General features: G+C 40.5%; 1 protein-coding gene across 17 annotated transcripts in view; it reads left to right on the top strand.

The window, feature by feature from the left end:
- Window positions 1-18,704, top strand: part of TNIK (TRAF2 and NCK interacting kinase) — a 389,337-nt gene that overhangs the window by 338,709 nt on the left and 31,924 nt on the right. For 15 of the 17 annotated variants that reach the window (XM_089675502.1, XM_089675499.1, XM_089675498.1 and 12 more), the window contains 3 exons: window positions 957-1,074; window positions 14,682-14,846; window positions 15,773-15,902. In XM_089675502.1, the coding sequence (XP_089531628.1) occupies window positions 957-1,074; window positions 14,682-14,846; window positions 15,773-15,902 (413 nt within the window). The remainder of the gene's footprint in view (window positions 1-956; window positions 1,075-14,681; window positions 14,847-15,772; window positions 15,903-18,704) is intronic. The other 2 variants (XM_089675500.1, XM_089675505.1) reach the window with 2 other exon arrangements.

Raw genomic sequence — 18,704 nt, 5'->3', positions numbered from 1 at the left:
CTTTTGTTATCGCAGAGATGCTACAGGTGATTAGATTAGCATTCTGGTAGTAGCAATTTTCCAATAATGAAACTTCATTACCATCTGTATGCTTCACTGCATTTGTACTCTCAAGGGATCCTATATTTGTTGTGTTAATATTGTGTCATGTACAAATAATAGAGAACACTTATGTAGGTTACGGGTAAATGTTGTCAGTTTATATCGCCCACTGGATTCTTTTATATCCCAGAAACTAAATAGCTGTGGTGTTTTAACCTAAGAGCTCCATCTGACTACTGTGTCCATTACACAAGGGCTTGCTCTGATTGTTTGCCCTGTCATTTAGGTTACAGTACAGAGAATGGTGGAGAAGGATTAGGACTCCTGTCAATGCAGGAGATGACGCAAGATTTCATAGTTGAGGTAGTCTTGGCTAGATACACTGGAAAGGAGAAGCCACCACTGGAAACACAGAGAGATATAAGAAGAGAAGTGGAATTGGGTTTTTTTGCTGTATTGGATTGAGTAGAGAAAGGTTAGAACCTATTTCAGTTTTCATTACTGTATACTATATATCCATATTCAAGTAAATCAAATCATTTTATGATGACATGCGGTTATAGGAATGGGAGGTTATGAGAAGTTTCTCCAATTAGGAGTTTCCAGCAAAAACATTTATAATAAATTTTTTATTGCTTTCTGCGTTATCCTCTCTGAATGACACCTGTGTCACTGCCACAGAAAATTAAATGAAGGCAGCATAAAAGCCTGACAAAATGTGTAACCCTTCTTTTTTCTATCCAAAAAAAAATTAAAAGCTTTTTTATAATGCTTCTTTATTTTTCTCACTAAAGCTGCTGTGCTACTACTATATTGCCTTTAAACTTTACGTTTGTGCTGTGCTCTTGATGTTGGCCATTGTACAACCAGATGTTTCAGTGAATGTGACTCCTTATATTGTTGCTTATATGTAGACCAACAGGTGGATCGGGAAACAATGAGCCATATAATACAGGGACACAGGGTCTTGAAACTTCCCAATCTGAGACATTTAGAAGCATCTCAAGAGAAGGAACTTTAATGGTCCGGGAGGTAAGCTGTAAAGACCTGCACTTTGAATAAAACCTAGTACAAAAAGTTGTTTTTCTAGCAGTATAAAATTAATCATTTTTCCTAATAGATATTTTAGTCAAGTTTTTTGCTATTGATGTATGAGGTATGTCTGTGAAGGATCTTATTAATCCAATTTATTATATACCACATGTAGCTAGTAGTAGTTATTCATATTTTAGACTTGTTCTGTAATGTTAAAGATTTTTTGTAGCTTCTCCAAGCCATTTCTTCTGTTCCAATGAGTGTCTGGTATATACCCCAGTATTTACAGTATACCTACACAGGTAGCACAGACACATAACGTGGCAGTGAACTCCATTTGGCCATTTGTAACTACAGGAAAGCTTATAGTAAAGCTTACCTGTAGGTACAGTGAATATCTCCTAAACGTGCAGTATTTAGGAGATATTCACACTGGATGAAGCCGGTGATGTCACCAGCGCATGCACTCTGAGGGTCCCTTCAGAGCTCTGTGCCGTAAACTGACTCCTGTGCACATGCGAAGGAGTGACATCATCGCAGTTTGGCCATTTAAGTGGCCAGAGCACACAAACCCAGAAGGAAGAAGATGGGGTGAAGATAGAAGTCCTGACAGAAGTGACAGCATGCTACTGGAGGGCTTTATTTTTAGGTAAGTTTTTCATAATGTGCTAGTATGCGGTACATATACTAGCACATTATGATATTACCTTGCAGGGAAAAGATTCCCCCCAAAGAGTTTACTACCACTTTAATCTAATTACCATGGAATAGGTACATTTTCCAAGAACATGATAAATAAATAATATAAATATAGTAAATAATTCCATCGTCTGTGTCAGGAAGTCTACATAGGTGTTAATTTCTTGTAATATTAAAGGTATGATTTGTTTTACAATCACTGAGGTAGAGCTGTTATAGCCGCAATATACAGTCATGGCCGAAATTGTTGGCACCCTTGATATTTTTCCTGAAAATCAAGTATTTCACACAAAAAAGGTATTGCATTAACACATGTTTTGCTATACACATGTTTATTCCCTTTGTATGTATTGGAACAAATATAAAACAGAGGCAGAAAAGCAAATATGACATAATGTCACACAAAACCCCAAAAATGGGCTGGACAAAAGTATTGGCACCCTTAACTTAATATTTGGTTGCACACCCTTTGGAAAACATAACTGAAATCAGTCGCTTCCTATAACCATCAATAAGCTTCTGACACCTCTCACCCGGAATTTTGGACCACTCTTCCTTTGCAAACAGCTCCAGGTCTCTCTTATTGGAAGGACACCTTTTCCCAACAGCAATTTTAAGATCTCTCCACAGGTGTTCAATGGGATTTAGATCTGGGCTCATTGCTGGCCACTTCAGAACTCTCCAGCGCTTCTTTGCCATCCATTTCTGAGTGCTTTTTGACGTATGTTTGGGGTCATTGTCCTGCTGGAAGACCCAGGATCTTGGACGCAAACCCAGCTTTCTGACACTGGGCCCTACAGTGCGACCCAAAATCCTTTGGTAATCCTCAGATTTCATGATGCCTTGCACACAGTCAAGGCACCCAGTGCCAGAGGCAGCAAAACAACCCCAAAACATCATTGAACCTCCACCATATTTTACCGTAGGTACTGTGTTTTGTTCTTTGTAGGCCTCATTCCGTTTTCGGTAAACAGTAGAATGATGTGCTTTACCGAAAAGCTCTATCTTGGTCTCATCTGTCCACAAGACGTTTTCCCAGAAGGCTTTTGGCTTACTCAAGTACATTTTGGCAAACTGTAGTCTTGCTTTTTTATGTCTCTGTGTCAGCAGTGGGGTCCTCCTGGGTCTCCTGCCATAGCGTTTCATTTCATTTAAATGTCGACGGATAGTTCGCGCTGACACTGATGCTCCCTGAGCCTGCAGGACAGCTTGAATGTCTTTGGAACATGTTTGGGGCTGCTTATCCACCATCCGGACTATTCTGCGTTGCAATCTTTCATCAATTTTCCTCATCCGTCCACGACCAGGGAGATTAGCTACAGTGCCATGGGTTGCAAACTTCTTGATAATGTTGCGCACTGTGGACAAAGGCAAATCTAGTTCTCTGGAGATGGACTTGTAACCTTGAGATTGTTGATATTTTGCCACAATTTTGGTTCTCAGGTCCTCAGACAGTTCTCGTCTCCTCTTTCTGTTGTCCATGCTTAGTGTGGCACAGACAGACACACAATGCAAAGGTTAAGTGAACGTCTCTCCTTTTTATCTGCTTTCAGGTGTGATTTCTATATTGCCCACACCTGTTACTTGCCCCAGGTGAGTTTACAGGAGCATCACATGCTTGTAACATTCTTATTTATCCGCAGTTGTGAAAGGGTGCCAATACTTTTGTCCAGCCCATTTTTGGAGGTTTGTGTGACATTATGTCGAATTTGCTTTCTTTCCTCCCTTTTTTTGTTTTGTCCCAATACACACAAAGGGAATAAACATGTGTATAGCAAAACATGTGTTAATGCAATACGTTTCGTGAGAAATACATGATTTCCTGGAGAAATATCAAGGGTGCCAACAATTTCGGCCATGACTGTATATGTGGAAGCAGACTGCTCAAAAGAATGTCCTTTTTCTTAAACGTATAGGAAGATTGTAAGATCTTGGCCTGTAGTATTAGCCCTCCTATGTTGGGCTATTCATTTGTTGAGTTTGTTTTGTCTCTCTAATGTACAGGTCTTTGCATTCCTTCCTACAGTGCACTGAATATAACAAGTTTTGCTTGTGTTTTTGTGTTGGGTCTTTAGGGTGTACAAGCTTCTGTCTCAGTGCATGGGCAAGCTTGAATTTCAGAGTTATTCTGACATTTCAGCTACATACAGGACGCTTATATTATTATGTGGGTTCTTTTTCTCCCCTCTGCTGGGCTTGTATTTTTTCTGTACCTTGTATATGTTTTAATGAAAGCCCAGTCTGGGTAGCCACAAAGCAAGATGGTAATGCTCAGATTCTTACTAATCTATATAAGAACCCTCCTTTGTAGTGGGGTCAGGTTGAAAGAGGGTGCTCTGGTACTGGATAGGACCAGTGAGACTCTCATATGCAGTTGTTCAGAATCTTCTATTGACATGTGCTTGTTTTTAATAGAAGATTCTGTAACTGATATCTACCACAGGAACACATCAGGATGCTACAGTAAAGTTCAGTCCCTTGGCTAAGGCTTTCAAAACTCTATATAATTTCATACATTTTCTGTCTAAATGTATCAATAAGGAAATAGGTCTGTATAACCTGCTCATTTAGTTGTTTTGAGCTCTTTCTAAACTCATATTGGCACTGTGATATTTTACTGCGGAACCTAAATGCATATCCATGATGTCAACATCTGAAGCATACTGTAGGTGGTCTCTGTAATCGGCATGTTTTCTTGCCATTTCTCATATTTTCACATCAGATTCAGGGTATACACCATGGCTGGATTTTGGGGGGTGCTGAGGTGGGCTGTGCCTCCCAGATTTCAGCTGTGCCCCACCCCCCCCAGACTGCTGAGCTCCTCCCCCCCCCCCATCCCCACACTCAGAGCCGACACAAGGAAAAGGGAGCCTAGAGCAGTAAAGTCCAGAAAGTGACACAGAAGAGAGAGCCCAGAGGAGCAGTACCTGCCATTATCTCCTCCTAGGACTGCTCATCTCTCAGCAGCAGGACATGTGGGTAGGGACGGGTAATGAAACTACTGTGTACAGTCTGATGGTTGGAGGGATCCTGTGTCATCAGCTATATGAAACAGAGCTGTTCTGACAGGAGGAGGGGGCAGAGTACAGCACAGCCCAAACATCTAGACTGTAAGTTGGGAGGATGGGGGTGGGGGTGCTTACAGGTCAATTGTACATAATAGGTGGGAAGGCGTGGGGGGGAAACAGTCCTTTGTGCTTGGGATGAGAGGGGGCTATTTGTGCTGGAAAGAGTAATGGGGGTTGGGGGGATTTCTTCTAGGAGAAGGAATAGGGGGATTTGAGCCAGGAGAGGGCTGGGGGGGGGGGATTTTTGTGCCTGTTTGTGCTAAGAGGGGGCGGGGGATTTTGGCTAAGAGGGGGCAGGGGATTTTGGCTAAGAGGGAATGGAGGATTGGAAAGGGAGAGGATCTGTGCTGGGAAGGATACTTTGGAGGGGGTTGTGCTAAGAGGAGTTTAGGGGAATTTGTCATAGGGAGGTGGGATTAGCGGGGGATTTGTGCTAGGTAGGGGATTAACAGGGGGATTTGTGTTAGAAGGGGGGATTGTGGGGATTTCTGCTTGAAGAAGCGATTGTGGGGATTTGTGCAAGAAGGGGGATTGGGTAGGGTTATTTTTGCTAGAAGGGGGGATTGGGGGAAATTTTGCTAGGAAGGGGATTGGGGGATTTGTGCTAGGAGATGGTGAGGGAATTTGGGCTAAGACGGGGGACTGGGGGGAATTTGTGCTAGGAAGGGGGATTTTGTGCTAGGAGGGGAGATGGGGAGACTTATGCTAAGAAGAATTTTGGGGAGATCGGTGCAAGGATGGGAAATTCGAGGGGGAAGTGCATGTGTACATGGAGGGGTGATTTTTGCTAAGAGGATGGATTGAGGGCATTGGAGGCGGGATTGGGGAAGGGAAAGATTTTGTGCTGGAAGGGGGGTTTATACTGGGAGGAGGGGAAATTTTTGCATTGTTGTTTGGGGATAATTTTAGCTTGCAGACAGAATTTATGCTTCTTTTTTTTTTTATCGGGAGAGATTTATGCTGAAGCAGGATGCGCACACATGGGGAGGCTTAGTTGTCCTTGTTCTGGCACTGCCCACACCACACACACAGGGCGGTCAATAGATCTCCTCCTCCCCACACAGCACATAGCTGAGATCGGATTCCCTTACAGACACAGCCTCAATCTGCTGTGTATAGCTGGCTGCTAGGTTGCAGTTCTAACCCTGTCCTCTTCTCCTCTGACCCCTGTCCTCTGCGCTGCTGACCCTCTGTACCCTTCCCTGCTGACCCCCTTTTCCCTGCCCTGCTGACCCCCTTTTCCCTGCTCTGCTGACCCCCTTTCTTCTGCCCTACTGCTTTATCTTCTGCCCAACTGCCCTGTCTTTGCCCTGATAACCCCTGTTCTCTAGCCTGCTGACCCCTGTCATCTCCTGTGTTGACCCCTGTCCTTTGCCTTGCTAACCCCTATCTTCTGCCGTACTGAACCCCTGTATACTGCCCTACTGACTCTTGTACACTCCCCTGCTGACCTCCCAACCTCTGCCCTGCTGACCCCTATCCTGTGCCCTACTGAACCCCTATATACTGTCCCACTGACTCTTGTACATTCCCTTGCTGATCTCCCTTCCTCTGCCCTGCTGACCCCTATTTTGTGCCCTACTGACCGTCTGTACACTGCCCTACTGACTCTTGTACACTGCCCTGCTGACCTCTCATCCTCTGTCTTGCTGACCCCCTGCACACTGCCCTGCTAACCCCTGTACACTGCCTTGATAACCTGCTGTAAACCGCCCTACAACCTAATAGCCTTTGTACTCTGCCTCACAAATTGCTGACCGTATCTCTCTGCCCTGCTGGCCCCCCTTTACACTGCCCTACTGATTTCTATACACTGCCCTGTTGACCTTGCATCCTCTGTCCCATGACTTTTTACTGCACCCCACATCAGACAGGCTAGATCCGGTCCTGTTATACACCCCCAAATCATTGCCAAACCATTTATAAAGGTTCTCATTTTTCTGTGTCATGGTATAACAAAGAGTAGTTGGTTACATTCATCAGGGATTGTTCTATAGTATTGAAGACATTTTGTAGCCTCTCCAAGCCACTGCTTCAGTTCCAGTGAGTACAAGGAAGATACCCTAGTATTTATATCCACACACATAGCACAGACATCTTAATTCAATCCATATGTAATGTTTGGTCCAAGAACAGGATGAGAGGTGTGAAAGTTGTGGAACTGCAACTTTTAGTGAACAAATAAACTCAAAGTGGACAAATGCATCAAGTTTATACAGGAAAAAGAACAGAAAAACAAATTATGGGGTGACTGGGAGGTCTACAGGAAATTTACTTTCACAGACCAGTGTCTGCCCTTTAACTCCCACCACCCACTGGAACACAAACTGGGGGTTATTAGAACTCTGCAACAATTGCCTAACAATAAACTTATTCTAAAGACAAAGAACATATGAGAAGTGCTTTGAAAGTTTATGGCTACCCAGGCTAGGGTTTGTTAAAACATCGATAAAGTCGGACAAAAACACAGGTCCACTGAGCAGAGTGGAAATGCTGAACAAACAGAGCAACAAACAGTATTCATCTTGTATGTAGCTAATGTCAGGAAAACTCAAAAGGATCTTTAACAAACATTGCATCCCAATGTCTTTCAAGCCTACCAAAACACTGGGACATAAGCTTGTACATCCTAAAGACCCAAACACAAGCAAAATAACTTGGTAATTGCAGTGCAGTGTAGTGAGGAATGCAAACATCTGTACATTGGAGGGCAGAAAACAAACAACTTCTCAACAAAGAGCCCAACATAACTACCGTATAACTACCATATATGAGAGAGACCCAGATACCAGGATTGGTCAATATCTCTAGTTTCGCAAGGGGGATACCACCACCACTGCTAACCCGGATCCATACCCGCTGATTGGTGGCATAGCTGTTTTTTATATTTGAAGGCATATTGGCCCCTGGGGTCGCTACATGAAGTGGGGGCAATCCAGCCGGTGACAGATCTAATTTCCCTGCACCTGCACCACCTATATTTTCCTGAAGATTTCACTATATCCAGTTGTTTGTGGACTTTACACATGGACATTTGTTTAGTATTATCACCATTGATGGCACTTATTTATTCAATTTTTCTGTATAGAATTACATTTATTTATTTATCTATGTAGCACATTGTGTCACTTTTAATACTCCTTTGTTGTCGCAGTTTGATGTTTATTTATAAAGCACATTAAGTCCCAAATTCAGGGACTCAAGCACGTTATTGTTTATTATTTTTTTCCGTGGTCACCATCACTTTTTTGAGACACTTATATGTGGAAGAACATTTTTCTGGTCCTGTTGTCTGTTTTCAGTCGGGTTTTATCCTGACCTTCTCACGGTGCATCTTTAAAGGCAACATTTATGCCAGTTGTCAGTCAATTCTCACTGTACAGACTTTAAGGCAATATTTATGCCATGTGTCTATCCCTTTCATACTTTGTGATTTGTGTCACTTATGCCCTTGTTTAAGGGACTAATTTGTGGGTTTGCACAACTTTTTGATAGTCTCAGTGATTTATTTTCTGTTTTCATTTTTTATATGCTTGATACTTTTTTGCACAGTATTGAATGTATCTATTTATATAAGATGTCTTCCACATTTAATGCCTTTTTAACCTCTCAATGCTGTCAATTTGAAAACAATTAACACCTTTAGCATGTAGATTGAGTAATTAACACCCACGAAGACACCAAGGTTGGGAATATGTAACTAAAACAGGGAGGTTATACAACTTTCACACCTCTCATCCTGTTCTTGGACAATCAGCATCTATCCATTCTATAGTGGTTGGAATAAAGTGTATGTGCTACCCCTGTGGGTATGAATGCTGTGGTAACTTCCTGACACTCACTGGAACTGAAGAAATGGCTTGGAGAAACTATGAAATGTCTCAAACATTACAGAACAAGCCCAGCTGAATGTGACTAAAGATTACTAGCATTGTATTATGTATTTACTTTTTTTAACTTATAAACAAAATAAAGTTTTACCAATAGAGGAATTGAGATAAATGCTGGCCCCGGATATTTACACCACAGATAGAATTAACTAGAAAAAATGTTGGGGCTTCCTTTGTTGCCATTTCACAATTAACTTGGTATTCACTATTATGCTAGGCATGTGAAAGAGATCACACATAAGCTGGGGTTTTTCATGGCCCTCACAAGTGGGAGAAGTCTAGTATTCCTTTTCTCTTTTGGGTATAACAATGTATCCATGTTTCAACATCATGTAGAGAAGGTAGACATTTTATGAGCTGGATCAATATTTATAGCCCGAATTGTCTGGAGTATTGATCCAAGCCATAAAAATGTCAGTTTTATGTGTTTATGGGTGACATGTATCCTAAAAACAGGTGAGGAAATTATTATTAAAGAGAAAGTTTGCACACCACATAATAAATGTTAGATAGCAGTTATTAAAAGGAGGGTATGAGTGTCAATTACTTGTATCCATCTCTTTGAACTTACTACAGAGCCAAAAATATGTAATAAGCACTATATACTGTATGCTGTGCATGTATGTATGTGTATATATATATATATATATATATATATATGCACATACACACATTAAATGGAGAGATATCAATACACAGTAATATAAACTAGATTGAATAATATAATGGGGGGGGTTTACTAAAATTGCAAAATTGCAGAGTGCCAAATCTGGTGCAGCTGTACATGGTAGCCAATCCACTTCTAACTGCAGGTTGTTCAATGAAGCATTGACAAAAAAAACTGGAAGATAATTGGTTTCTATGCAGAGCTGCACCAGATTTTGCACTCTCCAGTTTTAGTAAATAAACCTTGATTCATTCTACACAGGGAACTTTTTTTTTTCTATAGATATGCCAATACTAGGTATTACAGATTTAAATGTGAACAGAGATATATAGCAAGTCATACAAGCTTTTGAAAATTAAAAATGACACATGCAGCTGATTATGCAATCAATGGGTACAAAACTTGGGGAAAAAAACTTGACACAAATTCTGCCTTATTCTGTTGTGTTAGGTCTACATCTGTTACATATGGAAGATGTTTAGGCTTCTAAATAGGATTCTTTCTTTGGAGAAAAACCAGTGTAACATTAATTCAAAGAAAATTGTACCAAAAAAATTATGTAGACTAAAATTTGATTAGCTATCTTTATCAAAAGGGAGGTCAGCAACAGAAGAAGCATGTGCATGTGGGATGGTGTAGGCTGGAAGTTAGGTTATGCAGATGAGCAGTTCAAGCTTCACAATCTGATGTGAATCTTTATGAAATATCATTTCTGGGCCCCTGTTTATCTAAAACTGGCCCTTTTGAACCGTACTAGACCCATTTGTAGAACACATTCTTGCATAAAATCTCTTGGGCATATTCAGTGAAGTGCATTGAGCAAAGCTAAAGTGTTACCCATACCAAACAGTCATATCACTGATAGTTCAAGTCTATCTCATTGCCTTATTGAGTAATCGGTGAGTGTTCAATGTCCTATTTCTTCTGGCATAAGTTCTCTTTATACACACCTAGGAAAATCTTTGCAGTAGTTTATAATGTAGGCTTTGATTCCAAGGTTTGAGAAAAATTATGTAGAACAGTGGGATGTTTTATTATTATTGAAGTAAACAATGGAAGCTTAGAAAAAGGTCTCTTGAGTTTGAACACATAAATACTGAAAAAAATAATACTTGATGCTCAAATTCCAAAGCTTTATAAGAGAAGAGGTAGTGTGAAAATGTCAGATGAACATTGAGATTCTTGTCATGCTTCTTCTATTGATTTGGGCTATCACGGATCACTGGAAATTAGCTAGGATGTCTGAGCGAAAAATACCCTAGCAGTCCCCCAGAACATTGATTTCTAAGTCTGGTTGTCTTGCATCCAGTGTTCAGAATCTTCCCCAATATATCATTTCCTGCCTTTCAAAAATGCAGCGCAAGTCCTTAGAGTTTTTTTATATAATAAATATTTTATTTTATCCTGGCCATGCTTCGCTACACTATGTGCACATGTGGCAGCTGAGTGATTCATGCTCAGGTTTTCATTAAATAAATGTCAATCCTGTCAGCGCATGCAGGAAGAGATTCATGCAGAGCTGACATCAAAGATCATTTAATTCTTGCTCGATCCATAATTCTACCTGGGAAGCTTAGTATTTGGATAGTTTCAATTACTATGCATATCGGAGATAGGAAGAAAACTGAAAATTACATTTGCTCTTATTTTACTGTTAAAATAGACGTTTCAGTATTAGTTAGCTGTGGTGGAGGTGCATAAGAAGCAATGTTTTTTAGTGGGACTGATCTTACAGCTTGTTAATGTACAAATTGTCCATAGTTGTAATACAAGTATTCTCAGAGCACTGGGTATTGCCTCTGATTGGAACCCTATAGGAATCCATCTGAAGAAATAGAGGGATGGAAACAAGTCAGTGTTCTAATTATTCTCTTGGGTGTGTACATTTCTTCTTGAGCTATTTCTTCTTGAGCTACTGAACTCTGTCCACAGGCTTTTTACAACAAAGGAGCAAAGATCATACTGGAAAACATTTGATAAAGAGCATTTTGCTTTAGCTGCTCGTCAAATAAAAGAATACATAACTGTTTATAATATTTCATAATTATGTACCTAAAAAATAAAATAGGAAATATTTTTAGAATGTTCTTTAACCTCCCTGGCGGTATACCCGAGTGTAGCTCGGGGTAAAATTTCAGTACCACAAGCGGTAACCCCGAGCTACACTCGGGCTTACCATGCGGCGTTGCTCAGGGATTCCCTGCAGCACTTACCTTGTTCTTCGCTCCTGCGATGTGTCCCCTGCCATCTCCGGCCGATGCCAGCATCCGGCTTCCATTTTCCTGTCCCTGTGACGTCAGGACGTACGGACGGCAATTACTTAGCAAAACATTGCTATTTCAAAGCATTTCACATACAATTTTTCCCTACTGTCCTGTGCCCTGCCTGCATTTTGACTGTTCTTTCTGCCTGGAAACTGGGAAAAGTCCATGGCGTCCAAAAAGCGTCCCTTTAGGTCAAATTCGGTCTTAGACCAGCTAGAGAACAGCGATAGTAAATCAGAACCACTTGCAGAATTGAGTGATAATGATTTGTGGGGAAATTCGTCATCAGACACTGAAAACAATTTTGCGACTTTGCTCAGCAATGTGCAAACTTGGCTCTATATTTCAAATTTCAGTGTTTTTGGTTTGATTATATTATTGAATTAAATTTATTATTATTATATTATTATTTTTTATGATTATTTATTAAATTATAATTTATGATTTTGTGTTTCAAGTTTTATCATATCCGGAATGTTTACTAGACTCTTGTTCGGACAGATTTCAGTGAGTTATTCCTAAAAATGACAGGCCTACAATAAAAAAACTACATATTTCCATGCAAAATAATGGTACCGCTTTCAGCACCAAAAATCTGAAATAATCATACCGCCAGGGAGGTTAAAAGGTAAGTAGGGCTTTTTTCCCCCCAAATATACTTACCTAGGTGGATGCAGCATCGGTCCCCCACCAGCTCTAAGGGTGAGAACTCAGCGATCACATGACCGCTGATTGCTGAGTTCTCCTCTCCGCTCTGAGCAGAGAGCTGGGCTGTCAGTCACCGCTGTGCTCTGCCCCCCCCCTCCGCACTCACTGGAGTACTGGGCTGTGGAGGGGGAGGGAGTGGCTGGCTCAGGCTCTCAGTGGCTTGCTGATAGGCTGAGCCAGGTATCGCTCCAGACTCGGGTGGATCCCGACTTTAAAGTTGGGATCTTTCCCCAGCTTGGACTGGCTCAGCCTATCAGCAAGCCACTGAGAGCCTGAGCCAGCCACTTGATGTTAGCCGACAGTGGTCTTCAGTCTGCTGTCAGCTGAAAATGGGTCACAGAAGTGCAGAATAAATTGTTTTGGCTGTACTACTCCTTTAAATAAATTATTCACTAGAGGGAACTCCCACTGCATTGTTCAATGTGTCAGCCAACTACTAGACTTGCTTTGTGAGAAGAGTTGCAAAGCACAACCATTATGTAGCACTGCAATTAAAATGTTTATGGTGAAAGTTATACACAAAAACCCAGGGTATTTGCATTAAAGTGGACATTGCAGTAAACAGAATTCCCCCTAATAAATAGCAGATGAAAGTAAAAAAAAAAGAAAACTGTAAGGGGAAATGTGTGATGTTATGATTTTTCCAGCAAGATCTCAAATCCTAATTTAAGCATAGCGCGTTAGCGCATTCTCATGAAATTTGTGATTTTGCTATTTATTTTGGGGGAGGGGACTTAATGTATTACACAGGCTTTGGTTTTTACTGCCAGGTTTGCTTTGGGTTGATCTCCTTCTGATGCATACAGTATTTAAAAAATAATTTCAATTTTAAGACTGTAATTGGGCTTTAAAGGAAAACAAAATGTATTATATTGCAGCTTATCATTCTCTAAATGTTGTCCCTGCATTAGTTTTCTTTTTTTCAGGCTAAGAACTTTTTCATAGTAGAAGGAAACCGAGAATAGGGTGCAATGGCTTGGTGCATTAACAAGGATAAAATTTGTTGGGCATACATAAAATACACTCACAAAAAAAGTCAACATTTCTTGGGCCTGCAACAGAAGATGATATCTAGTAACCTTCCATGGCCAGCAGCAAGGCTGCTTGTGCACAAGAGACTGCATCCTGGATTTCTTCTGAATCTGAGAGGCTCTCAGGCAACATCACTTTCCAGAGAGGATTGTTGGATGTCATCTTCTCCTGCAGACCCCTGATAGGCATATGAAATGCTGACTTCTTGTGAGTATACTTTATGTATTCCCAACAAATTTTATCCGTGTTAATGCACCAGGCCATTGCGCCCTGTCTTCCATTTCCTTTTACACGGTTTTGCAGTTCTTCTAATTCTGCTTTCTTTAGTGTTCTGCATGACCTGCATGTTAAGGGCTAGATTTTACCTATAATATAGCTTTGCAAATACTGTATTTCCCTGTGGATATTGCTCAAGTACAAGTCAATTTTTTGTGAGTGTTAAGAACATTTTAAGCAAGTACAGAAAATACCTGTGGATCTTGCCAGAATGTAGCGTCTTTGGCACCTCCTGTGAGCTTAACATACAGCACAAACAAACTTCTATTCTTCTGTAAACTACCAATTCTGTCAGCCCTCGTGTAATAGCAATAAATAAAGACAGACATGTTTAAAGTGCAACCTGGGTAACAACCATGGGTGCCCCCATAGATACAGTGGAGTGAGTGAGTGTAGCTACCCACAGATAGGAACTGTGTTATTCACAGTATTACCAGGTGAAAATTGAAGGCTTTGAAAGAAAACAAATTCAGTCACCACATCTAAAGATTTGTAAGCTGCAATATATTAAATGTTTGTTTTTGCCTTTACAGCCATTATTATTATTTTTAAAAGGAGGTCAGTCTACATATTTCTCCTGGCACTAGTTTCCTTTAGTGGTATGCTATTTTTGTTTTATTAAGTATTTGTATACATAGGAAACCATATTCATGTATTTGGTTTCCTGGAAGATGAACACTATAACTTGAAATGACTATAAATAAATATAAATAAAGTATAAATGATAATGTGAAGGAGAAGAGATGCCTTTTTGTGGGATAAGTTTGAATATGATGTAACTCTCTGGAGGGGCTTACAGGCAATCAAGCTTTGAATATACTAAGTTTGTATAGCAGTACAATACTAAATTGCATAGCCTTCTGGATAATACAGCTTGTCTATATGTTTGTGTTTCTGAACTCTGCTACTGTTTGATATGCACGTTACTATACAGACATCTAACTGCCAATTAAGCTCTTGTAATGGAGTTGTCCATGTACTTTCCTTTGTGTGTCCGCAGACATCTGGAGATAAAAAACGCTCAGGCCATGCAGAAAGTAATGGTTTTGCCGGCCATATAAACCTTCCTGACTTAGTCCAGCAGAGCCACTCCCCGGTGGGTACTCCAACCGAGCCTATAGGGAGAGGTTCAACGCATGCACAGGAAGTGGAGACTGGGACTGAAGTAGGTGGTGGCAGTACCAAACTAACACTTCCGCTTACTGGATAACTGGTTGCTAGTACTGATCGTGGTGCTACTTTATTTCTCTTCTCTTCATCTTTCCTTCCCTAACCCTGTTTTAGCAATGCATGCATGCTAGGTTGTTTGCTGGTGAAGGGAGGATGTGTCTTTATAACTGCTTTTGTTACCCCCAAATTGAGCAAATTCTGTTCTTCTCAGCTCATGCATGCTGTAGGACTCTCCATAATGCATCATGTGTTTTTTGGCATAGCTGTATTCCAGAAAAATGTATTGATGTGTGTGTGTATGTATAAGGGGATGCGGGGGGTCTATAGAAATACACCAAAACAGCTGGTAATTAGCATGGCTTTGATGCAAAAACAGCTTAGAGTTTAATGTCACATTAATTTTTGTGACACAGATTATGAATTAAAAAAAAGTGTCAAGGATACTAGAATGCTTTAGTGGTCACATTTTGCCTACTTGTCCAAAAGTATTTGATCTGTGGAATAAATGCATTCGTATACAGCACCTAGCGAGAGATGCATGCTGGTTCTAGGGCAGTAAGATTGAATACACTCCATTTCACTGACGTGATGTTGCTGGTGCAAAACCAATATTCAGCTGACTTCTGCATGATGAAAACTGAATTCCCTCCTCACTGTGCAGAGTCAAGCATGGAGAGCCACTGAACTCTGTATGTGTACAATAGGCTCTAGGTGTTGTATACTTCCAGGATTCTAGAATTACTTATTAATGTTTATTGTTTATTTTTAAACTAATATAGTTGTATATGGTATTACTACAAGAATGTAATTCTCACTATTAATGTAACATAATTTTCACATTAATATCATTAACATTATTGTAAAATTTTGGTTTATAATGCACCTTTTTGATTTTTGTTATTATGCTTTTAATCATTATAGTATGGTGTAGGAAGTACCACAAAAGCATCTTTTACACCATTTGTTGATACAAGAGTTTTCCAGACATCGCCCACTGATAACGATGATGAGGAGGATGAAGACGATGATGATGAAGAGTCATCTGCAACAGGTATTAAGATGATGTGGTTTGTACGTGAAATCTTTATTATGGTAGTGTACAGATAGGTGTATAGGTGATTTATTTTGGTTTATAATATAAGTGTTAGGGTTTATCCAATATCCTAGTTTAGAGCAGTGCTGTGTGGTCACCCATAGCAACCAATAACAGCTCAACTATCATTATAATTATTCTAAATTGGTAAAACCTATATTCATTAGCTATGGACTACAACACAGTACTTCTACTTCTGATAGTTTAGTCCATGTAATGCTAGGAAGAATTGACACAACGGTTGCTTCCTTTACCAATAAGATAAATTTGTTAGAAAATATTACATCCGCCAAAATAATACATTATGTGTGTCAGCCAGTCACATAATGTACAGATTTGCTAATTAATATCTTCTTTATTATGCATTTCCACTATGCTAGGCTTGAACTGGATTAGATTTCTTATATACAGTATTTTCTAAATGGATGCAATGGCAAATGGATCACATCAAGCATGATTCTGTTTCTAGTAAAGCCTAGAAACATTGTTAGGTTACGCTCATAGTCCATGTTTCTGATTAGAATTGCTTAGGACTAATCCTTACATCTATACATTTTTTCTTTCAGGAATTGTTAGTTCACGTATGGCTGTTAGCCTGATTAAAAACATTTCCCATTTTATTGGAATGATCTAATTGTTATCCTAAACAAGGCATGGCTTACAACTGAGTACATTTTCCTGGGGCCACTCTTGCGTTTACAGATAAAGGCAGGGTCTAAGTGGATGGCAGAACCTCCTCCAGTACTGGCTCATAAAAGCCATCATTACTTTAGATTCACTACAGTTACTTTAGGAGAAGTAACAGTCGCATTGATACAAGAAAAAAATAAAGTTGACAAACCACCATATAATGAAGAAAAAGAGAAACTGAGGGCACAACCATGTGTACATTTATTTATAAACATAGGGTTACAAATAGCATATGTACTCACAAGTAGCCCATAAATTGCAAGCATGTCATCACAACCAAAGGCATTGCTGTTAAACCTCAGCTGGAAGGATCGCAGAAGCCTTATTCGCCAGGGAATTTGGCAGAAACTGCAGGAAGTGGCTGTGTGATGTATAGCAGCAGAATGAGCCAGCATGGATTGTACAGTCGTCCAGAAAGGCAGTTGGTGATTCCAGGTTGAATGGATGTCATCAAACGTCAACATGGTTTGAGACAGGGGCCTCTGTGGTCCTGAAATCTGTAGCTACGCACATGTTGAAGTCTGACGTCATCCGCTGTACCCGGAACTGTCACCTAACTTCCTGTACTGAGGTTAAACAATAATGCCTTTGGGTGTAGTGACATACTTGCAGTTTCTGGGCTATCTGTGAGTTCATATGCTGTTTTTAACCCTATGTTTTTAAAATAAATCTACAGTTAGATGGTTGCACCCTCTGTTTTTCTTACTCTTCAGTACAAGTGTCCAGAGAATCAGCCCAAACTCTGATTTATGTAGTGAATAATTATGTGTTTGGACTGGTTTGAAGCACAGTGTGCTCATTTTTGCACCATAGTTAATTGTTGTGTATTGACAAACCACCATGTTTGCCTTCACCACATTTTTCCCTTAATCGTCTAGTCCAGTCGTCTCCAAACTGCGGCCTGGGGGCCAGATGTGGCTTGCTTCTTGCCTTTATCTGGCCCTTGGGGCACTATTCCTCCCACTGACATTAACAATGGGGTATTATTCCTGTCACTGACACCAAAAGTGGTGCACTATTCCTCTACTGACATCAATGATGGGGCATTATTCCTCCCACTGATACCAATGATGGGACACTATTCCTCTACTGACATCACTGATGGGGCATTATTCCCCACTGACACCAATGGTGTGGCACTATTCCTTCCACTGATACCAATGATGGGGCATTATTCTTCCCACTGATACCAATGATGGGGCACTATTCTTCCCACTGATACCAATGATGGGGCACTATTCCTCCCACTGATACCAGAGATGGGACACTATTCCTCACACTGATACCAATGGAGGGGCACTATTCCTCTCAATGACACCAACAATGGGGCACTATTCCTCCAACTGACACCAATGATGGGGCACTATTCCTCTACTGGCACCATTGATGGGGCATTATTCAACCACTGACACCAATGGTGTGGCACTATACCTCCCACTAATACCAATGATGGGACGCAATTCTTCCCATTGATACCATTGAAGGGGCACTATTTCTCTCAATAACACCAACAATGGGGCACTATTCCTCCAACTGACACCAATGATGGGGCATTGCTCACTCCCACCAATGCCAGGACATTTTCTACTCCCACTGGCCACAGTCTGGCCCCCCTAAAGTCTGAAGGATAGTAAACTGGCCCTTTGATTAGAAAGTTTGGAAATCCCTGTTCTAGTCAAAGCTGATGTTAATATATTTTGGGCCAACACTTATCTCCCCTTGAAAACAAATAAACATCTCTTAATGGACAATGTATTTTGACATCTTTAAGTAAGATGACTAAAACTGTACTAAAAATATCTTAATGCAAGTATGTTGCATATGTTGGGGAATGTTAAAGCCTAACTTTATTTTGTTCTGGGGATGGCTTTTTTCTCAAAGAATAGGTGCAGGAACTCCTACCTCTTCTGAGTCACCCTGAGTAATCCACCCCCTACCCACCTCTGAGCACCATCCCTTGGTTCAACCTCCTATCCACCTCCCAGTACTGCCCACTTTAGAGAATACAGAACCAAGTATCATATTGTTGTGCTAAGTAATTTGGAATTTATTAATGATAACAAGAAAAGC

Source organism: Staurois parvus, unplaced genomic scaffold (assembly GCF_062004578.1).
Source record: "Staurois parvus isolate SC_StPar_1 unplaced genomic scaffold, SC_StPar_1.0 ptg000155l, whole genome shotgun sequence".
In the NCBI taxonomy this organism is placed as follows: domain Eukaryota; kingdom Metazoa; phylum Chordata; class Amphibia; order Anura; family Ranidae; genus Staurois; species Staurois parvus.
The sequence above is the reverse complement of the archived record's forward strand: the minus strand, read 5'-3'. Positions and strand labels throughout refer to the sequence as shown.